Source organism: Lissotriton helveticus, chromosome 5_1, assembly GCF_964261635.1.
Source record: "Lissotriton helveticus chromosome 5_1, aLisHel1.1, whole genome shotgun sequence".
NCBI lineage: Eukaryota > Metazoa > Chordata > Amphibia > Caudata > Salamandridae > Lissotriton > Lissotriton helveticus.
The window spans coordinates 970133016-970152964 of NC_136065.1; the positions used below are offsets into that span (position 1 = coordinate 970133016).

The following is a 19949-nucleotide window of genomic DNA, read 5'->3' on the forward strand; positions in this document are numbered from 1 at the left end:
CATAAAAAAGCTAAGCAGTTGGATATACACATTTCAATGGCTTTTCCTGAAAATGATGGGTGGGAAATCAGTGTGAAATTGAATGAATGGTTGTGGTTAAGCTACTCTGCCTAAGGAACATCACAGCAGTGCAATACTATTTGTCAAAAGGCCAGATTATCTGATCAACCAACATTTCAGATATCTTTGTGGGCACATTGCATATGACAGATGCTCTTTCATGGTTAGATAACTTTTTGGAGAATTAATGATCACCGTTTCCTGTTTGAGAATATCCAATGAGTGTAGGAGACATGGCTGTTACTGAATCTGCAACAAGTAGAAACTGTCCGTACATTTCCTCTACTAGCCAATGGGCATAAAACATTGGGGCAGATTTACAAGAAAGTGAGTCAGTGCGGAACACAAGCCATTTGGCTGTGCCACACTGAATCACTTTCAAAGCACTAGGATGTGACATATTTACAACAATATGTCTCATCTCTGTGTTTCCCCCTGCGCTGGTGCACAAACTGCAGTCATGCGCCGGCACAGGCACCCTTGCACCATGGTGCAAGGATGCCTGCGTCATAGGGAGATTTTTTTTATCAGAAAGGGTTCCCTTCCTGCACAAAAACAATCTGAAATGCTGTTTTTCAACTTCCATGTGTGCTGCATTAGCAAACATAGAGCTTGTAAAACGTGATTGTTTTACTGATTGTGTATGTGAAGGAAGGGAACCCTTCCTGTACATAAACAATCATTAGAGGTGATTTCCTCCTTCAATGTGTGCTCCAGAATGAAGGATGCATAGAAAGAGGAAAAGAAAACGAGGAGAAATTAATACATTTCTCCTCGTTGCACCTCCCTTTAACTCCCCTGGGGAGGAGTAGCATTCACACGCATTTTCAGATTCACAATTCCTTGTAAATCTGGAAATGGGTCTGGTTCCATTGGTGTTGCGTGGGAACACCCACAGCAACACCCATGGAACACCCCTTTCACGCAAAGTGCTGCGTGCAAAGGGGCCATATTTACAAGGACAGGAAAAGTCAGGCAGAGTGGCTTTTCCTGTCCTTGTAAATATGGAGCAGTAAAATGCGCCACTAGTACGACACTAAAAGTGACACACCGGTGATGTAAAGGGCTTGTAAATCTGCCCCATTGCATTTACAAAACTAGTGTAACCGGCTGTGCAAAACCACTGTCTCAATTCATAACACACAAAAGTGCAAGCAGCTCGTAATGGGCCTAACATACACAATGCAAACAGTACACACTTATGAGGCACAACAGAAAATGCAATAGAATGCACAAATGCTTTGCAACTGTTTTTGTGGATGCCAAGCAGGGACTGATGACCGCACAGTGAGGACAGAAAGAAACTATTTGCCAAGCGTAAGATGTCAGCATTTACCAGCTCACAGCCTTATGCAGGCAACGGCCATCACAAGGTGCAGACTGTGGTCCCTGATTGGCTCTCAACTAGCACTATTCTTACTGTGTTAAAAAATCAACAGGAAATGTGCTTAATAATCAAAGGTACAATCGTGTGAAGCTAATATTGGTGATTAGACATTGGGTTCCACTCAACTCAAAGCTGCCAAGTTTAGAGCAAGGCCGGACTAGCCATAGCGGGTATCGGGCGTTTCCCCGGGAGGCCGGAAGGGTGGGAGCCGATTTTGCAGCAGTGGGGGTCGGTTTTGTTAAAGGAAGCCAGTTTTTCAGGAGTGCTGCAATATCGGCCCGCGTTACAAAATCAGCAGCGCTTCCCACTTGCAACCCCCATCCTGTCTGGGGGGCTGGTCCAACAATATTGCCAGTGCTTCTTTGGGTTCCTGGGCCGGCCCTGGTTTAGAGACAGTTGATGGGAGATACGTTTGCTTGCAGTTCTGTAGGAGAATGATTTCCTGCCATGTTACACTTTGTTAAATATTTTGAACAAGTTCACACGTCTTTGTCTTTAAATGTAGCTCTCAGCTTGTTTTTGCTTCATCACACATCCTGACTTACAACATACCTCCATAAGACGTTGTTATGGAAATTAATAAATGCAAATGAAAAATCGTATCACTTTAACATTTACTGGTAATATTGCTTCAACAGATGGCAGATGTAACAGAAATAATCATTTCTTACCAAGATAAGAGGGTGCAGAGATATTCAGGTGTGGATGGGTCAGGACTAAGAGGTGGAGATGTCACAAATGCTGCTGCTTTCGCCCAGTTTTTACTCCAGTAGTGTGTTCCGTCTGTGCCAAGACTGGCTGTAATTGGCTCTCCATACACAACCGTGCCTTGAAAGGAAATATTAGTTTGAAGATTAACAACGTGGAATGTGATAAAGCGCCACGTAATCAATGGCAAAATCCAGTGCTATCCTCATGCTGGTAAGCTAAGCTCATACACAAAATTCCATTATATAGGATGTGCTCTTTGGCCACGTTTAGCATGCAATCTAAATCACAAGGAAGCCTATTCAGGAGGGCATTTTGGGACCACACCCTTGTACTCCAAGACATCTCTGACTGCAAACATTCAATCAGCAAAGGAAATAGAAAATGGACCTATGACATCCAACAACAAAAATTTCACTGCACATCAGACAGAAAAATCATTACATCAGCCAAAGCCAAAAAGTATGCTAATACCATCAATCAGAAGCAAAACACTCTTTGAGATGATCAAACATTGCATCAACTCTACCAGACTGTATACTCCGACATTCATCAAGAACTGCAAGACTATCAACTTTTTCTTCAGTGAAAACATACAGAAAATAGGATAATACTTCTACAACACTAGGCCTATATCCCCCTCACCACCTATTCCACTGCACTGTAAATCCGTCAACTTCTTTACCTCGAAAAACTCCACCTACATCCTCAACTGTCTTTGAAACCCCCTAAGAGGATCAAGTCCTGCACTCATCCTTCTCAAAAGCCTTGTCTGGAGAAGCTCTCTCTCTACCGCTCAGCATGATTAATGCCTGCCTCTCCGGGATCATCTTTTCTCAGACATCTTCAAGAATGGCCAGATCCTTCCAATCTTGACCATCAATCAGTATCAAACCCAATGAACTTGCTAACCCCTGGCCCATCACTCACCTACCTTTTAATGGAAAGAACATAAAAAAAACAGTGTATATAATCCGCCGGGTACTTCAACAGAAATAGACTTTATCACGATTACCAACTTGGTTTGAGACCACACAATAGACTAAAATAAAGGTTGTATGTTATTATTATTTATTTTTAGGTTTTTATAGAGCGCGTAGTCACCCAAGAGTATCCCAGCGCTAAACCTCAAGCTCCTAAAGGTTGAAGGAGGGGGATGTCGACAGCATTAAGGGAAGAGTAGGGTTTTAAGGGACTTCCTGAATCGCAGGAGGTTTGGTTCCAATCCGAGACTCGGGGGGAGTGCGTTCCATTTTTTTGCTGTATTGACTGAGAAGCGGCGGCCACCTGCACGGGCCTTCTTCACCCTGGGAATCATGATAAGGTTTCCATGTTCTGACCGAAGCGCTCTCGTAGGTCTGTAGGGTGTGATCCAGGTGTTGAGGATAGGTGGACCTGCGTTGTGCAGTGCTTTGTGGGCCAAACAAAGGGCCTTGAATGTTATTCTTTCCCTGATTGGGAGCCAGTGTAGTTTCCTCAGTGCAGGTTTGGCTGATGTTCTGGCTGGGGTATTCGTAAGTAGTCGGGCTGCGGCATTCTACTACAACAGTATATTAGGTGTAGCTTTATATCACAGCACTTAAAATGGTAGCACTTTGCTTTGAAGGTAAGGTTGTAAACACAATTTTTTATGTATGTATATGTATATATGTATATGAACGCCGGGATTTAACCTTGGCTTTTAACTTGGGAAATTTGACTACTATTGTTTTACTGTTGAAAAGGTTTTAAGTTCTCACACAAATAAAGACATTATATATATATATCCATGTATATGTACATGTATATATTTATATTTACATGTACAAAAGAAAAGGTTGCCCTCTGAGGAAAGCCTGCACCCGGGGAGTTAAAACCTCCTTCGTGAGGACAGCAGTTGAGCCAGCCTTCCCCTCCAAACAAGCGCCAAACATGTTTCCGACGTCATTGTCCTTGATCACTGGCAATAGAAGAATGGACTACAGCAAGTAGGCTGTAAAGGCAGGCCTAAGACATGTTTAAAAAGGCTGCTTGATTGGTAGCATAATAAGTGCTGCAGGCCGAATAGTAGCAATTAAATTTCATGCCATGGAAGCATGTAGTTCCACTTTACTTGGGACATTGAAGTACATTTGTATGCCAATTGGACCCACGCCAGTTTCACCTTGTTTACATAGAGAGCATAAGCACTTTAGCACTGGTTAGGAAGGGTAAAGTGCACAGGATCCTAAAAGCCAACACAAACGGTACCAGAAAACAGGAGGGTTAAGGCAAAGCATTTGGGGATGACCCACCAGACAGGGCAAGTCCAACGCGACCCCTCTCCAGCCAAAGGCAAGTTAGACTAACCAATACCTCGATGGGCTTCCTGGTTAGGTGAAAGAACGTGGACCATGGCCCTCTACTGCAGAGACACTTACTAGTTCCATGCCTCTCTGAACTCAGCTGGATCCTGCTGTCCAAAGTCTCCTGACCTTTTGTAGGCCTCCTTTTGAATCCATAGGGCAGGTTATCTTTCTTGCTTGATCAAAGTCTCCTGAGCCACATGGCTGACCCCTGCTTCTCATTTGTGGACCTATCTGTATAGCACCTAACCTTAACTGGCTCACAGATGCATCCCAATAGGAAGACAATACCCCCATGGTCAACAACGTGATGTGGCCCATTCTGCCCCTTTGACCAGAAATCTGTCTCCACCCCAAATAAAATTTTGCCCAAAAGGACAGCTACCATCAGAGGCCACTGACAGCTGTCAGGAGCCAGGACCCAGGCCATCCACTGCCGGGTGGGAGCTCCAAGCGGGGACCTTGGACAGGCCTCACTTCCAGCATTGGGCCTGGAAAGCGGTTACCTAAGAGCCCTTGAGGGTTATATGACCTCTGAGATTTCTCAGGGTAGTAGTAATATCACCGGGTGTTAAGCACCCTTCTACCACTCTCCTTCCCATCAGTCTAGCGGTGGTTGCTTGAGATTGGTTCTCCAGCAAGAATCTGTAACTTGGTGTTTAACACGTGTCAGGGTTGAACCTTTCCTTCCAAGGCCCTTCCATCAGGGCCTCTGAACCCTCTGCTGAACAGTGGTACCCCCAGAAACCTGAGCTTCCAGGGCTCCCTGAGCGGCCATCCCTCCCAACTCTTCTAACACCAGTGGAAACTCATTTCTCAGAATGCAGTCAATGGGCATCTGGGGACTAACTATGGCCCTCCTCTAGGTTGCCTTCCAATCCACTCGATGGATACCAATAACACAGGGTGGAAAAAGTCCAACCCCTCGGCCTGCATTGCCCTACACACCTGTCAGGTTTACTGCTCTGGGAAAACCAGCCTTTCCACTACCATGGTCTGGATGGTCCATGAGGGCATTGACAAGGATCCCATTTACTGGGACCTGGTAGAAGTGATGACTTCCTTCCTAAGGGATCACAAGCCTACCCTCTGAGTCTATCTCCCTACTAAGGGAGACTATTGTATGCTATGCCACTTGCCCCTGCGGAATACTTACCCCTAAGCCACAGAGGTGTCTGAAGCTTCCTGTCTCCTTTCCATGGTCTCAGTCTGTTTAGGGGCACAATAGGCTAGTGTGAATTCCTGTGTCTATGAGCTGGGCTAGTGCCTTTGAAGTACAAGTGTGAATTTGAATTTGAATTTAAAATATTTATATAGCCCTACGTTCACCATACGGTTTCTTGGCGCTTGTGGAGACTAATTTAGCAGTAGGAACAAGGAATCCAGTGAGGGAGAAAATTAAAATCAGATTACATTAGGAAAAGCCTGGGTGAACAAAAAAGTCTTAAGATCTTTCCGGAAAAGGGAATAATGTCTGGCCAGACGTAGGTGATCGGGGAGGGAGTTCCAGAAGGATGGTGCCAAGAATGAAAAATTGGCTCCGCCCCATTTCTTACGTCTGTAACGGGGTACATGGAGAAGAGATTGGGTGGATGAGCGGAGCTCACGGGCTGGGGTATACTCTTTTAGCAAGGAAGAAATGAAGGCAGGAGCCGTGCCCTGGCGCGCCTGGAAGACCATGCAGCCAGTTTTAAAAAGGGATCGCTCCCTAACAGGTAGCCAATGTAATGCCTTCAGTAAGGGGGTGGAATGATGGGAGCGGGAGAGACCATACACCAATCTGGCCGCCTGGTTTTGAACCAGCTGGAGCTTCCGCAGGCTATACGCCGGAATACTGTTGTACAAGTGTGGTAGTTGGCAGCTCCGCCACACATTAGCCATGATGGCCCATCCTGCCAATCCACAGACCCTTTATTGTAGTGCTGTCTGGGAGTCATGTGCAAAGGCCTACTGCCAAATACACCAAGTCATGTAATCCAGAACACATGCTGCAGGCACCAAATGGCAAGGACAAGAAAATGCCAACTTTCTAAATGTGGCATTTTAAGAATAGTTTCTTTTTTCAAGAGGGTTTTGAATTACAATTCTTCTGTCACCTAACATAACTCTCCTATCTGCTCCTGACCAAAGGTTATCGTTTATTTCAATGTAATAAGGTAACCCAATGTTATCCTCAGGGAGAGGTAGGCCATGCAATAGTGAAAAATAAATTGAGAGGTTTTTCACTACCAGGACATGTAGAACTTAAGAGTACATGTCCAACTTTTTAAATACTATGCACCCTGCCCTATGGGCTGTTTACGGCATGCCATATGGGGACTTATATGAATTAAAAAGGAAGATTTAGGCATGGCAAAAGGCCAGGGTGAAATGGTAGTTTAAAATGCACACAAAGGCCGTAATTGCAGGCCTCAGACATGTCTAAAAAAGCTCCTCCTTAAGTGGATGGCACAATAGGTGGTGTAGGCCCTCTAGTAGCATTTAATTTACAGGGCCTGGATACATGTATTACAACTTTACTAAGGACAGATGTGCCAATTGGGTTTAAGCCAATTTACCCATGTTTAAAGGTGAGACCACAAGCACTTTAGGGCTGGTTGGCAGGGGTAAAGTGCACAGAGTCCTAAAAGCCAACACAATGGGTTAAGAAAACAGGAGTGTTAAGGTAAACAGTTTGGGTATAACCCTGCAGAGAGGGCCTAGTTCAACAGTAATCTCCTCAATTAATGATAATAAGGTGGTCATTTAGAGACCAACTGTGAATGGGCATTTTGCAATGCGACCTATAATCACATAGAATGCAAACTGAATACCCATTTACAAACCAGTTGGTGTGCAACCTGCACATCCTGTTTTGTGTACTGGTCATTGTACACCAGAAACAAACCTATTTGTGCAGAATAAAAACATTGAAAAAAACCTTGTAACAAGGCAGAGTTACACTTAACTAGAACCCATAATACCCACAGAGAAAAATGCAGGCAACAATGTAAACATACATCTTGTCTTTTAAACCCTAATTGACTTACAATAAGCAATACAGAGTATTCATACACTATATATGTAAATACAGAAGGCGCCCGACCTACGTCGGCAGGAAGAGCCAAGGGAGGTTAATGCTCCTTTTCTCCCTAAAGATAAATGGGTCTGTAAAGCTGTTGAAGGCAATCTCCCATAATAGTTTGATAGCAGAATTAAGTACTCCTAATCATCCTAAAATATTGTTAATCAACTACTATAATTCTGGGGAATGTGATTCCAGAAATGAACATCTTTCTTATTTGAAATGTTTTTTAGAAGCGTATAGATCACAGCAATCCACTTTTTATTACACCATACTTATGGGCGATTTTAATGTTCACCTGTATGATTTGAACTGCCAAATCGATGATTCCTTTGGTCTTGATTATTCGACGCTGCCCCATTTTGAGCATAAACTTAAGGGGGAGGCTCTGGAGGATCTCCTGTTAGGAGCTGATCTCTTTGAACCGGGTTTCCATGATCCAACCGAGAGGGTACCAACATTTAAGGCCAGGGGTAGGGAGACCATCATTGACTACATATTTTTGTCCCCCTCAATGCTAGGGAATGTAGTATTTTATAATGTGAGGTTGTCTCCCTTTAGCGACCATAACCCAGTTATCCTGGAGTTAGATAAAGATATGGACCTTTTGTGCTCTCTCCGGGTAAGGACAGGGGAGCCAACCTTGTGGTAATTAGAGATCAAGAGAGGAGGCTCAAATGGTCTAAGGTAGTCCCTGAATCTTTTTTTGCTAATTTATGTAGGAAGGCTAAAAATGATATTGCAAAGTTTGTGGATTATTCCACTACAAAGGACAAGGTCATTAGAGCCTTTGAAGTTATCTGTGGCCAGGTAGCAACTGATTTGACTGTTATAAGTAAGCCCAGGTCTAACCCAGGTGAAAGGTGGTTTGACATTGAATGCTCTAGGGCCCATCACAATTTAATACAAGCCCTGAAAAATAAACCAAGACACAGGGAGCAGATAGTCTCAGAAAACAATATAAACTAGCAGTATATACCCGCATAAATGTGATTAAATCAGAGGCCTGGAATGCCTTAATGTCTGTTGAAATTTTGAAGGATAGCTCATAGTTTTGGGCTATTTTAAACAGCCCTTTTCTCTTGGGGCAGGAGAATGGAAACTAACATCCCAGAGGAGCAGTGGCTATCACACTTCGAAGGTAGTTATAGGGTTAAATGAGGCTCACGAGCCTTTTATAGTTTCAGATACTTGTGATGATTTACCTCTGTTGGTTTTTAAAGAGGAGGACATCGAGAGGGCAATAATAGACACTTCTAGTAATAAGGCACCGGCCCTTATAATGTTCCTGCTGACTGTTATACGGGTGAGCCTACATTTTGGGCTAAAATTTTAGCAAATGTGTTCAATGCCACAGTTGTCCTGGGGTTCCCCGCATCTTAGTCCCAGTCTACTATTATACCGGTTTTAAAAAAGGGTCAGAGAGGGGATCCAAGGTGTTACAGACCTTTTTCATTGATTGACTCTGCCGTAAAAAATTTAGGTAAGGTGATTCTGGCCAAAGTCACGGATTGGGTAAACAATAATGGGGTTTTATCCAATCTTCAGTATGGCTTTAGACAAGGCAGAAGCACTATGGACCAGTGCCTTAACCTATATTTACTGACCGGCAAATACACTGTAGCGAAAAAAGGTTCCATGTATATCGGCTTTCTGGATTTTTCCTCAGCTTTTGATCTGGTAAACAGATCGAAGCTCTGGTACATTTAACTTGACATAAGCATTGATCCTCGTCTGGTTTATTTTTTAGCAGATCTACATCGGGACCTTTTGGCAGCTATTAGGGTTACTCAGGACGGCAAATGCACAAGACACTTTAAGTCTGGTAGAGGTGTTTGCCAAGGCTGTATATTGGCACCATTACTTTTACGCTTTACATTAACGCCCTGAGCAAAACCCTGGATAAGGCCAGCCTGGACATCCCCCGTGTAGGAAATAGGACCATTCCGGTCCTCCAATACGCGGGTGATGCCGTGTTATTATCTCGAACTCCCATAGGCCTTCAGAGACTCTTGGACGCATTTGGGATTTTTATGAAATGTCTGGATCTGGTGGTAAATATCTCAAAATCACACGTACTGATAATGGGTCAACAAAAGAATAAAGTTAAAACTTTTTTATGCAATGGATCTGAGGTGACCAGAGTGACTGCTTTTACATATTTGGGGGTTTTATTCGATGACAGATGCTCTTGGGTTCCCCAGTTTAAAGATAAAAAGAATGGAGTAGTGAGATCGCCGTCAGCGCTAATGGCCTTCTCACGCCGATTGGTAGCCAGGCCTTTTGAGGCAACTCTTGCCATCTAAAGGTCAAAATGTTTGACTATTGCTACATATGGCGCTGCCATTTGGGGGTTACAAGCGATTGGAAGGGGTTCAGTTGGCTGAAAACAAATATTTACGCTCCCTTTTGTCTGTCCCCCCAATCAACCCCAACTTACGCTATTCATCAGCAATTGGGGATGGGGTATGTGACTGATCTGGTGAGATTGGCTCCATTGGTTTGTTGGATGAAAACTTGCCTCAATCCAGAGCTAACGTTGAACCATCAGATTTTAAGGGACTGTGTTGCCTTAGACAAAGCCAACAGTATCCAGTGGTTATCGTACGTTAAGGGTATGTTCATTAAATTAGGGCGCCCTGATATTTATAATGCCCCAGAAGGATCAAGAAAATTGATGTAAAATGGGTGAAATCACAGTTCTTGAATATACTGAGGTTGGAATGGGAGGATCAGGAAATAGAAAAACCTTTGGTAAGGGCTCATTATTTAACAATTTCCTCGCCGTCAATAGAGTCCTATCTGAGAAGTGTGACTAAGGCCTTCCATCGCTGGCTTCTGACCAGGTTTCCATTTAACTTAATTCACTTTTCCTTGGGTAATTTCCCTGGTTGGTGTAAACCAGAAGATATAGCTCCGTGCAATTGCGACAATTTTTCACCTCAGGACACTATGCACTTTATAATGTTTTGTGATTTTTATGCTGACATTAGCGAGCCTCCTAATCCAGAAAACTGAAAAAATGATGCGGACCCAGTCAGAAGGACTGATATGTTAGGTGAGGCTCAGGCCGCAGACGATGTAATACTGTTTTAAAAAAAAGAACTTGTTTTTTAAAGAGCGTAAATGCATTTTAACCAAGGCTAGTTCGTATACTGTTTTGTACACAATTTTGTAAAGGTTTTAACTAACCACATGCAATAAATATTTACTTACTTACTGCTGACATTAGGAAGAGTTTTTTAATTCCGCTCCTGAGAGGGAAGGGCTTTTTGCAGGTCAGACCAGCTCTAATGTACCTTCAACTGTTAGATAACACCTGGAATATTTTTAACATTGCCAGTTGTCTTGTTGCTGCTGTCCGCCTTAGGAAAAAAAGATTCCCTATGACGATTGAAACATGAATTTTTCTGAATTTTATCTTACTGTAATTGTTCTTATCTGATATATTCTTTTAAGTTTCAATTAATTATATATTTAGTGTAGAAATGTTATACATTTTTATGTCGCCCATTCGTATTGAAAGATAATATTGTTTTTTTGTGTTTTGTATTGTACTTTTATGATTTTAATTATTTGAATAAAGTGGTTTGACTGACTGGCAAATACAGAAGTCTTTAGAATGTACCCTCAAGGCATTGCTGAATTTGTGTCAAACATTTTTATCCTGTGCTGAAGCAGGGGTGAGGCATCTAGTCATTTCGTCTCATCTACCGACAAGTTTAGCTTTATGTTGGCAAACAAACCTATTATATCTCTATATCTAAAATAGATTAGGATTTGTGTCTGCCCCTTTCTCATGATTTGATTGTTTTCTGGTCTATTTTAATTCCCTGCCCTGATTCAATGGATTTCATCCCTATTTTTATGCTGGGTCCGTCAAGCACCGTGTTTTAATTGGACGAGTTGCTTCCTTCCCTTCTGATGTCATAAACCTTGCATTGCAGTAAAGGAGGTACTAAATTCTCTCCATCTATGTGTCTCTCTCCCCTGCTTTCTTTGAAATTAATAAGCCCCTCCAGCACCCTTGTCTCCCACCGCACCTACTGCTGCTTCAGTGGGCAGCAATTTTTAAATAGATTTAAAACCATTCCACGATGGTCATCTGTGTGTGAACACGTACGTGAATGCAAGGCAGCTATCTTTGAATGTGTTATGCTATATTTTAAGAAAAGAAAAACACATTTCAAAATGGTTGCCTTGTGGGTGCATACATGCTCAACTTCTATCATTGAATTTTTTTTTCTTACAACAAAAGACAAAACATTCCAAGGTGGTCGCAATGCATGGTCTCAATCTGAGGAAAAACAGAACTGGCTCAATTCCAAGTCTGGAGGTCCATGGACCCCCAGACTTGTGGGAGCACAGCGGCTGAGCTCTCCCGACTGACTAATTATTATTAGGGCGGTTGGACTGCCATTGCCCCCCTGCAGCTGCCAGGTAACCGCTGTTCCCTTGCAGTGTTGAGGTGATCAGGAGGAAACAATATGTTTGGTGGGACCGGCTCGGTCCCACCCAGCATATTAGGAGTTTCCACTCCACCATGGCATATAAGGCAGTTCCTCCACCATGAAAACCCTGGCAGAGGGGAGGGGCATTGGGGTGTATGCAGGGGGGGCAAACGCCCTTTTCAGTCCATGCTGTGCAGGAACTGTTTTAGGCATTCCCATTGCAGTGCCATGTATAGAGGCATCACAATGGGAACGTAAAAAAAGACTACCAGACAGGAGGAAACTACTATTCTGGTGGGTGGTCTGACCACGGCTTTGGCAGTGCAGAGGCGGGGTGGACCCAGCGTCGTATCGCCAAGTCGGAATCATGCCCTAAGTGTCACAGACGAGACCGTTTAGCTTGACCTTTTGGCTTTGCTAAAACGTACCTTTTTTTGTGGTGGAGATAGCAAAACAGCATATAACATGAATAATAAACGCCAACCAGCAAAATAGGACATAGAATTTTTGGAGTGCAATGATTAGCTTGAACATCAGATACACTGGCAAAATAAGGGGAAAAAAGAAATGTGCACATGAAAAGAGGAATTCCTTATTTCTTATAGTTTTGATGGTAAAGTGAGGGTAAGTAGTTTTAAATGTTCAAGAAAACACTGCAAATTAATTTGCAATCAGTAGCAAATGTGTAAATTGTGATGGATTTAATTTCATTTACTCATTTCTATATAATGCACCGAAGCCAGTTACCTTTCCGCTTTGCTTGTGCGATCACTTCTGCAGCACCTTTGCTCATTACTTTTGTAACATACAAGGGGCAGTTGGCTTGCTTTGCTACTGTAATCGCACGGTAAACTGCTTCAGTTTCAACCTGGGATAATAAGAAACAAGAGTTCATGTTACAATTGACAGCAACATTTGTGTGTGAATCAAAATCAATAAAAGGTATTCCACATGTTGTAAAGGGAGAATTTCATTAAAATATGTACCTCCTCCGGGTGGCTTAGGACATGGCCTTCTGGCCCAGTAATTCCCAGCTCCAGCAACCGCTTTTGTTCCTAAAATCCACAAGAAACACAGTTGTGTCAATGATGCAATAAATCGACTCATCAGGCTTGAGCATTAAAGGTTCATTTCACAGTTTTAGTCACACTACTGCTATCCAGGGTGAAACGTATTGAGCCTGATCAACAAAGAAGGTAGGTTGCACTGAATTATTGTGTTGCAACCAGGCTCTGCCTTTGTGATGTGAGAGGTATGCTAAACCAAACCTCCCACCTCATCAAAAGGGACGGGGGATTTTCACTTCACACAATCTGGGCTAAATAAAGTAGAAGGCTTAGTTGTGTTTAAAATAAAAACGCAATGTCTTAAGGAAACATTGTGAGCGGCAAATGTCATATCGACTGACAATGTCAATATTGTGTGTGGTTCCTTGTAAATTTCATGGAGAAGGCCATTCACTTACTCATCCATCCACCCAGTCACTTATCCTTTCACCCATTCACCCTTTCAGTCATTCATCCTCCCTTTCTCTCTCCATCCCCCTTTCACTTATCCATCCATCCACTCACCCATCTACTCATCCATTCATGAATCCATCCATTGATCCTATTACTCATCCATCCTTTCACTCATCCATCCGTTCTCTCATCCATCCACCCTTTCAATTCTTCACTCATCTATCCACCCTTTTGTCCATCTACCCCCTTTCACTCACTCATCAATCCTTACCTCCAACCTTTCGCTCATCCATCCATCCATTCACCCTTTCACGTATCAATTCATCAATCCATCCATCCTTTCACTCATCCATCTACCCATTCACTCTCCCATCATCTACCCTTTAACTCATCCAGCCATCCATTCACACAAACATCCACCCTTTTACCCATCCATCTACACATCCATCTATTTACCTGTTCTCTCATCCATACTTTCACTCATCCATCCATCCTTTCTTTCATTATCTATCCATTCACCCTTTCATTCATCCATTCATCCTTTCAGTAAACCATCCAGCCATTCACACATTCCTTCACTTATTTACTCACCCACCTTTTCACATTATGAGCTGAGCCTTTGTCTGCAGAGTTGCAGACAGAAAAGGCCCGGCGTGGGGTGTGGTGGGGTGGGGGAGAGTTCACTATGCCCCTGCACATAGGCAATTTGAAAACGTAGAAGTCATGAGTCATGCATGATGCACAGTGCCAGGATGTGAGGTGACTGTGACAATGTGTTGTTTCCTGGGCCTTAAGTGGGGTTAAAAAACTGGGGGGGTCTCTTCAAAGGGGGTATTCGATGTAATTAAGAGCGTGGCTTAAAACACCTATAGTAAAAATCTGCGCTTGGCATAGTATCCCCCCCCACCCCATCGACTGGTATTATGTTGCTGTCATTGCATCCAAATATATAATACAGCATGTATCATAACACCAACAACAAGCCAGGACTATTGGCTTTGCCAATGGTTGTTAGTTGCTTAAAATATAAAAGCAGCAACCATGGCTTTGTTGAATATAATATTGAAAATACTTCATTTCTAAAATGATGAGACTGAAAGAACGATAACCCTTCTTTTTTTATTTTTTTTTTCAAACATTTTTATTGGCATTTAGTTCAATATCCATCAGGAGCCTTAAGATTCGTCAGTGCATATCATAGCCCAAAGGAAAACCCCATACAAAGCATATTTAAACGTTTGCTTGCTACTGTCCATTCCTTTATACCACCCCCCCCCCCGTTTCAAATACAGAGCTGCACAGGAACTGTATATGCGTTAGATTCATGCTATCCTACGGCTCACTTTTGCTTTTCTTAGTATATTGTTGGAGAGGAGCCTGTCATAGTCTATAAATGGTCACATGAAGGGTGTCTTCAAATATGCGGCGGCGTCGAGGCTCTGTAGTCTTGCCATTGATGCAGATTGATTGCACGGAGTACGTGGAGTTTAGGGTGGGCACGGGTGGGCAGAGGTCAGCTGACTCACACCAGATTTCAAGCCATTACTGCACTCCAATCGTATGCTATTATCGCGGGGGGGGGGGGGGGGATTATATGTAGGGGCAATACCCACGTGTAGCCTTTGTCTTTCAGAAGGGGTTACATAATAAGAAGAAAATGTAAGACCCTTCCCCAAAGTGTCTTTTCATGCCGTAGGTATCAAGGTACACTATTTAGATTCAACGATGGATTCTTTATTGCCTTGGTAATATGCTTGGGGAAAAACTAAATTTGCATCCATATCTAAAAGATATGGATGAAAATTACTTCAATACTGAAACTACAGACTATCCAGGAAAATTATGAATTCAGAAATAGGGAAATGTATAGAGAAGTGGCAGATGAGAGAATGGGTACGTTTGCAATCGAGCGGAAAAATGTTGCATAAACTAGACTTGAAGTTGATCAAAAAGATAGACCTACCTTATTTAGACATGACTGTCTAACCTCTTCCAGTGTCTTCATCCTTCGTAGTATTATGATACTTAAAGTGAGTTACAGTTACTTCCATGGTTATTACAGAACTTTTGTTTCACATGCTTCTTTATATGAACTGTATTCTCACTTTGCAGCATTGGCGTTTTACCTTTTATCGAACAGAATGCCCTGCTGGTCACTGAGGCAGAAGGGGGCCGCCACATGCTTTAACTTTGCAGACAGCCCCATTGATATTCTGTATGTTGCAATTAGCCAGCAGACAGAATGACAATGGGCAGGAGGGGCTGCTCTTGTGCTCCAGGAGGAGTGCGAGATAGCCCCATCAGGGGAGGGTGAGGCCTCTCACAGGGGAGCAGTGCTGCTCCCTCTGATGGCCAAAATTACGGACAAAAGGCATCCGTGAAAGGGATCCTGACGGACAACGGACGTGAGGTCCAAATTACGGACGGTCCGTGAAATTTACGGACGTTTGGTCACCCTAGTCAGACTGGTAGCCATGGGGAGGCATAGCGGGTCAAGGTCAGCCCAAATATCTGTCCGTGGGACTTTTAAACTTCGCTTCGAATTCTTTATTTCCTCTTTTTAGCTATGCTTTTTTTATGATCAGCAAACAAACGTGCTACGGAGCCTTTTGTTCGACCATATAAATATTGTGGTTCCGTATCCTGAGGCAGGGAGTAGTGTGCTAGTGTGCGGCCGAGGTTGGAACTGCTGGACAACGTTAGCCTATGACTTGGGCCTCATTTAGAGTATCACAAAATGAGCCTAGTTTGTGCAAAACACTGCCTATTTCATTTTTCGTCTATTTCCCGCCATAGGCTGATTAAGGGTGTTTCACAACGACCACACTATCAATGTTTGTATAGGTTGTAAAGCTGCATGGTTTTAGCATGTGACCAAAAATATCGCTGTGGTGCATGACCAAAAACTGTGGTAAAACTATTTTTTTCAGTGACTGGAACAACATTACAACAGTGACAAATCAACAACATCAGGAAATGAAGCTAGAGACCACAAAGTGAGCTCTCGTGTCACAAGGTCACTTTTTTGTTGCATTGGCAACTAAAGGCATATTATTACTATCAATGCTGCTAGAAAACCCTGTCTTGATGAATAGAATCATTGGAAGGAGAAAAACCTCCATGATCAAAAAGGAGATGAAAATCAGAGCATCTGTACAACTACAGACCATGGCAGTCCCAGTGGATACTAAACAGAGAAAGTTCAAATATGTTTATGAAGACCTGACTGAGCTGAAACGTTTGCCAAATCCTATCTACAACTTTACAGCACACATGCAAGCAAACCTCTGCCCAAGTCAAAGGATCATTTGGCATATACTTACCACAGTTACTGCCGTCGCTACATAGTGCAGCGCCATTGAACATGCCAGGAAACAGGAGACTGATTTTTGTTATTATTGGACCCTTTCGGCAGGGTAATCACGAATCTTTTTGACTTCACCCTCCTGTTTTCCGAATCTATTGTTGTTGGCTTTTAGAATCTGTGCACTTTACCACTGCTGACCAGTGCTAAAGTGATTGTGTTCTCTCCTTAAAACATGGTGATATTAACTTAAACCTAATTGGCCTATTTATTTTGCTTGTACATCCCTGTTCAAGCGGTGGTACATGTGCCAAGACCTGTAAATTAAACTGCTCATACTGCCCACTTAAGTAGCCCTTTAAACATGCCTGAGGTCTACCATTGCAGCCTGTGTGTGCAATTCTAAATGTCCATTGCGACTAAATGAACCTTTTGCCAGGCCTAAACCTTCCATTTTAATCCATATACGTCACCTGCAGGGTTGTCTCGGAAGAGCCCAAAGGTCAAGGTGCAGGGTATTTAAAAAGTTGGCCATGTGCTAATAATTTTTACATGTACTTGTAGTAAAAAACTCTTAAATTCATTTTTCACTACTGCAAGGCCTTCCATAGGATATCAATAAGTTTTCCTTATTACATTTAGTAAGTGAAAACTTTCAATCTGAAAGAGGTAGGGTTAATGAGTGATAACTTTCAATTGGGAACAGGTATGGTTTTTGAGTTTGGGGTGTTTGGAATTGTAATTAAAAGACCCCTTCAATGGTAAACATTTGTTCACTGTAGACTGTTCCTGGTTCACATGACTAGGTGTAGCTGGCAATTGGTCTCTGTGTATTGCTCCCAGACAGTGAGACAACGGGAAGCTAGGTGTTGGTAGGATGGACCACTCTGAGTTTATGAGGGGAGGAGCTGTCAATTATCACACTTGCACATCATAAAGCACTGTCTGAGCAATCTCACAATGAAGTTTGACACAGGCCTTTTGTGACTTTTGCAGACAAGCTGGTTCCTGGACAGGGAGGAAATCTCAAGCAGGGTGAAAAACTCTCGAAGTCTCCTCTACTTCAAAGTGAGCACCATATATAAACATTGGACCCTTAGACCCATTCTTCAGTACAATTCTGGACCTGAGGACTCTACTAAGAAGGAATGCTGTGCTGCAGAAGGGACTACCACTCTGCATGTCTGTCTAAACCCAGTACCCCAGAGTGACTCCAGGGGCTGGTTGACTGGCCTCGTGATCAGAAGACTCATGCACAGAACAAGCTTCTAACAACCTTGAACTCAGCTCCAGGACTTTGCCATCTGTGAGTCTTCACTCCCAAGTGGTCCCATCCCAGTTCTGGACACCAGAAGTAGGCCTGAAATTGCCCTGTCAGCCCATTTACGGTTTCAGCAGAACTAACACCCCCCCTCCAAGGCACATCTCCTGCGGAACCGGCACATCGTCTCTGCTGCTTGATGCATCACCCTTGGAGCCAACACATACCCTATGCTGTGTGAACTTCCTTTAAGCAAGAACATCACCTGACCCAATGCAGCCCATCAGAACTGCTGCGACATGATGCCACTTCATGCAAGGACATCGCCTCACCCAATGCAGCCCATCGGAACTGCTTTGCTGCATGACTCATTTACAGGAAAGGACAACGCATCCCGCTTCACAGCTTCTCGGAACCACCGCTGCGCCTCACATTGCCTCTGCTGCGCAATGCATCCTCAACACGAAACTCTGCATCTCTTTGCAACCAAGATTTAAGTTACTCTTGTTCAGCGGGCCTGAGTCCCTGTAGCTGGCCCGTGCTCCATCAAAGTTGGCCTGAACTTATGACTTAGTACCAGTCTAGCATGTCCAGATAACCACAGTTGGCTCTTTGTTCTTTTTGGTGCTACTTTCTCTTAAATCTTTAAACTTGCATAGCTCCAATTCCACTGATTGGATTTTTATTGTTTTGGTCTTGAGTTATTTATTGAAATTTGCTCTGTCGTTTTCTACATACGAGAAGGATTTTTCTTCTGTTATGTTTTCACATTATTACTGTCTGAAGTGCTGCATAAATACTTTACATGTTGCCTCTTTGTTAAGCCTGACTGCTCTTTGCCAAGATGGCAGAGGGTTGAGCACTGGTAAATTTGGGGTTTGCTTGTGACTCCACCCTTATTAGGACTTTGGTTGCTGCTTGAGTAGGGTTTCATCCCTTTCAACCAGTAACCCACATTCTTACAGTTATGTTTGCAGGTCAGATTATAAGCATGAGTGTCCCAGTCTCAAAACTGAAGGGTCACCGGCCCAGTTGATCCTTGGGTTCCTGGGAGGAGATAACGCTCATTATCACAGGCCTGACCATATTTTCATTGTTCATGGAACACCTTGAGTTAGGTGGACTGTCTCTGTTCAATAAACCACTAGTATCAAACAGAGTTAGAAGAGGTGACTGCAATATGTTGTAAGACTTCAGTATTTGCCTAAAATAAGAAAGTGGTTTGCGTATAACATAAGGACCCGATGTAAAATTCTTTAAATGGATAGCCATTTTATAGGTGCCTACAGTGAATCCTGTATTACGTTGCTGGTTTCTGTACACACACATTCCACAGTTATTAGGGTTTGCACTTAAAAATACTTTTTTATGGGATTAGTATGCTGAGTGGTTCTGAGAACCACTACTCATAAAAAAAATGAAGCCCATCTCCTTGGCAGCAGCAGCAGCCAATGTATGGGTAAATAGATCAAGTGCCAGATCCTTAAAATGGTTGGGGGATCTAAAAGGCTATTTCAAAGAGGGGAAATCCCACATGAAAGGGAAAGTGTTGTGTAACGTTTGTAACCCTGTGTTAGACATACCTTTTCCTTAATGATGAATATTTGAAACTTGTTTCCATTCAGTACTGTTTCTAGAAATAGTAAATGTAAATAGAATGTGTTACAATTACTCATATTACTGACCTCATAATGATAAAATACTGAGTCCGCCTTCCTTGGATTTGAACTTTTAACTGCTACTCCATTTGTTGGGCTAAGTTTGTACAGTTTTTTTTTGGGGGGTAGGGAGTTTTATATAGTGCAAACTCGAATCTAAGGTATTAGAGTGCTTAACCCCTTCGACGCTCATGACGAGCCCAGCTCGTCATGGACTTTCCATTGATTTCAATGGAAAGTCAATGGAACACCTCGCACACCCCTTAGCAGCC

The 19949-nt window shown here is 43.0% G+C and overlaps 1 protein-coding gene across 1 annotated transcript in view; it reads right to left on the reverse strand.

Moving 5' to 3' along the window:
- The window catches only part of DPYSL4 (dihydropyrimidinase like 4), a 255676-nt gene that overhangs the window by 141757 nt on the left and 93970 nt on the right, over nucleotides 1–19949 (reverse strand). The window contains exons 7-9 of the mRNA XM_078641144.1: nucleotides 12981–13049; nucleotides 12742–12862; nucleotides 2119–2275 (exon numbers count right to left, since the gene is read on the reverse strand). Coding sequence (XP_078497270.1) covers nucleotides 2119–2275; nucleotides 12742–12862; nucleotides 12981–13049 — 347 coding nt within the window. The remainder of the gene's footprint in view (nucleotides 1–2118; nucleotides 2276–12741; nucleotides 12863–12980; nucleotides 13050–19949) is intronic.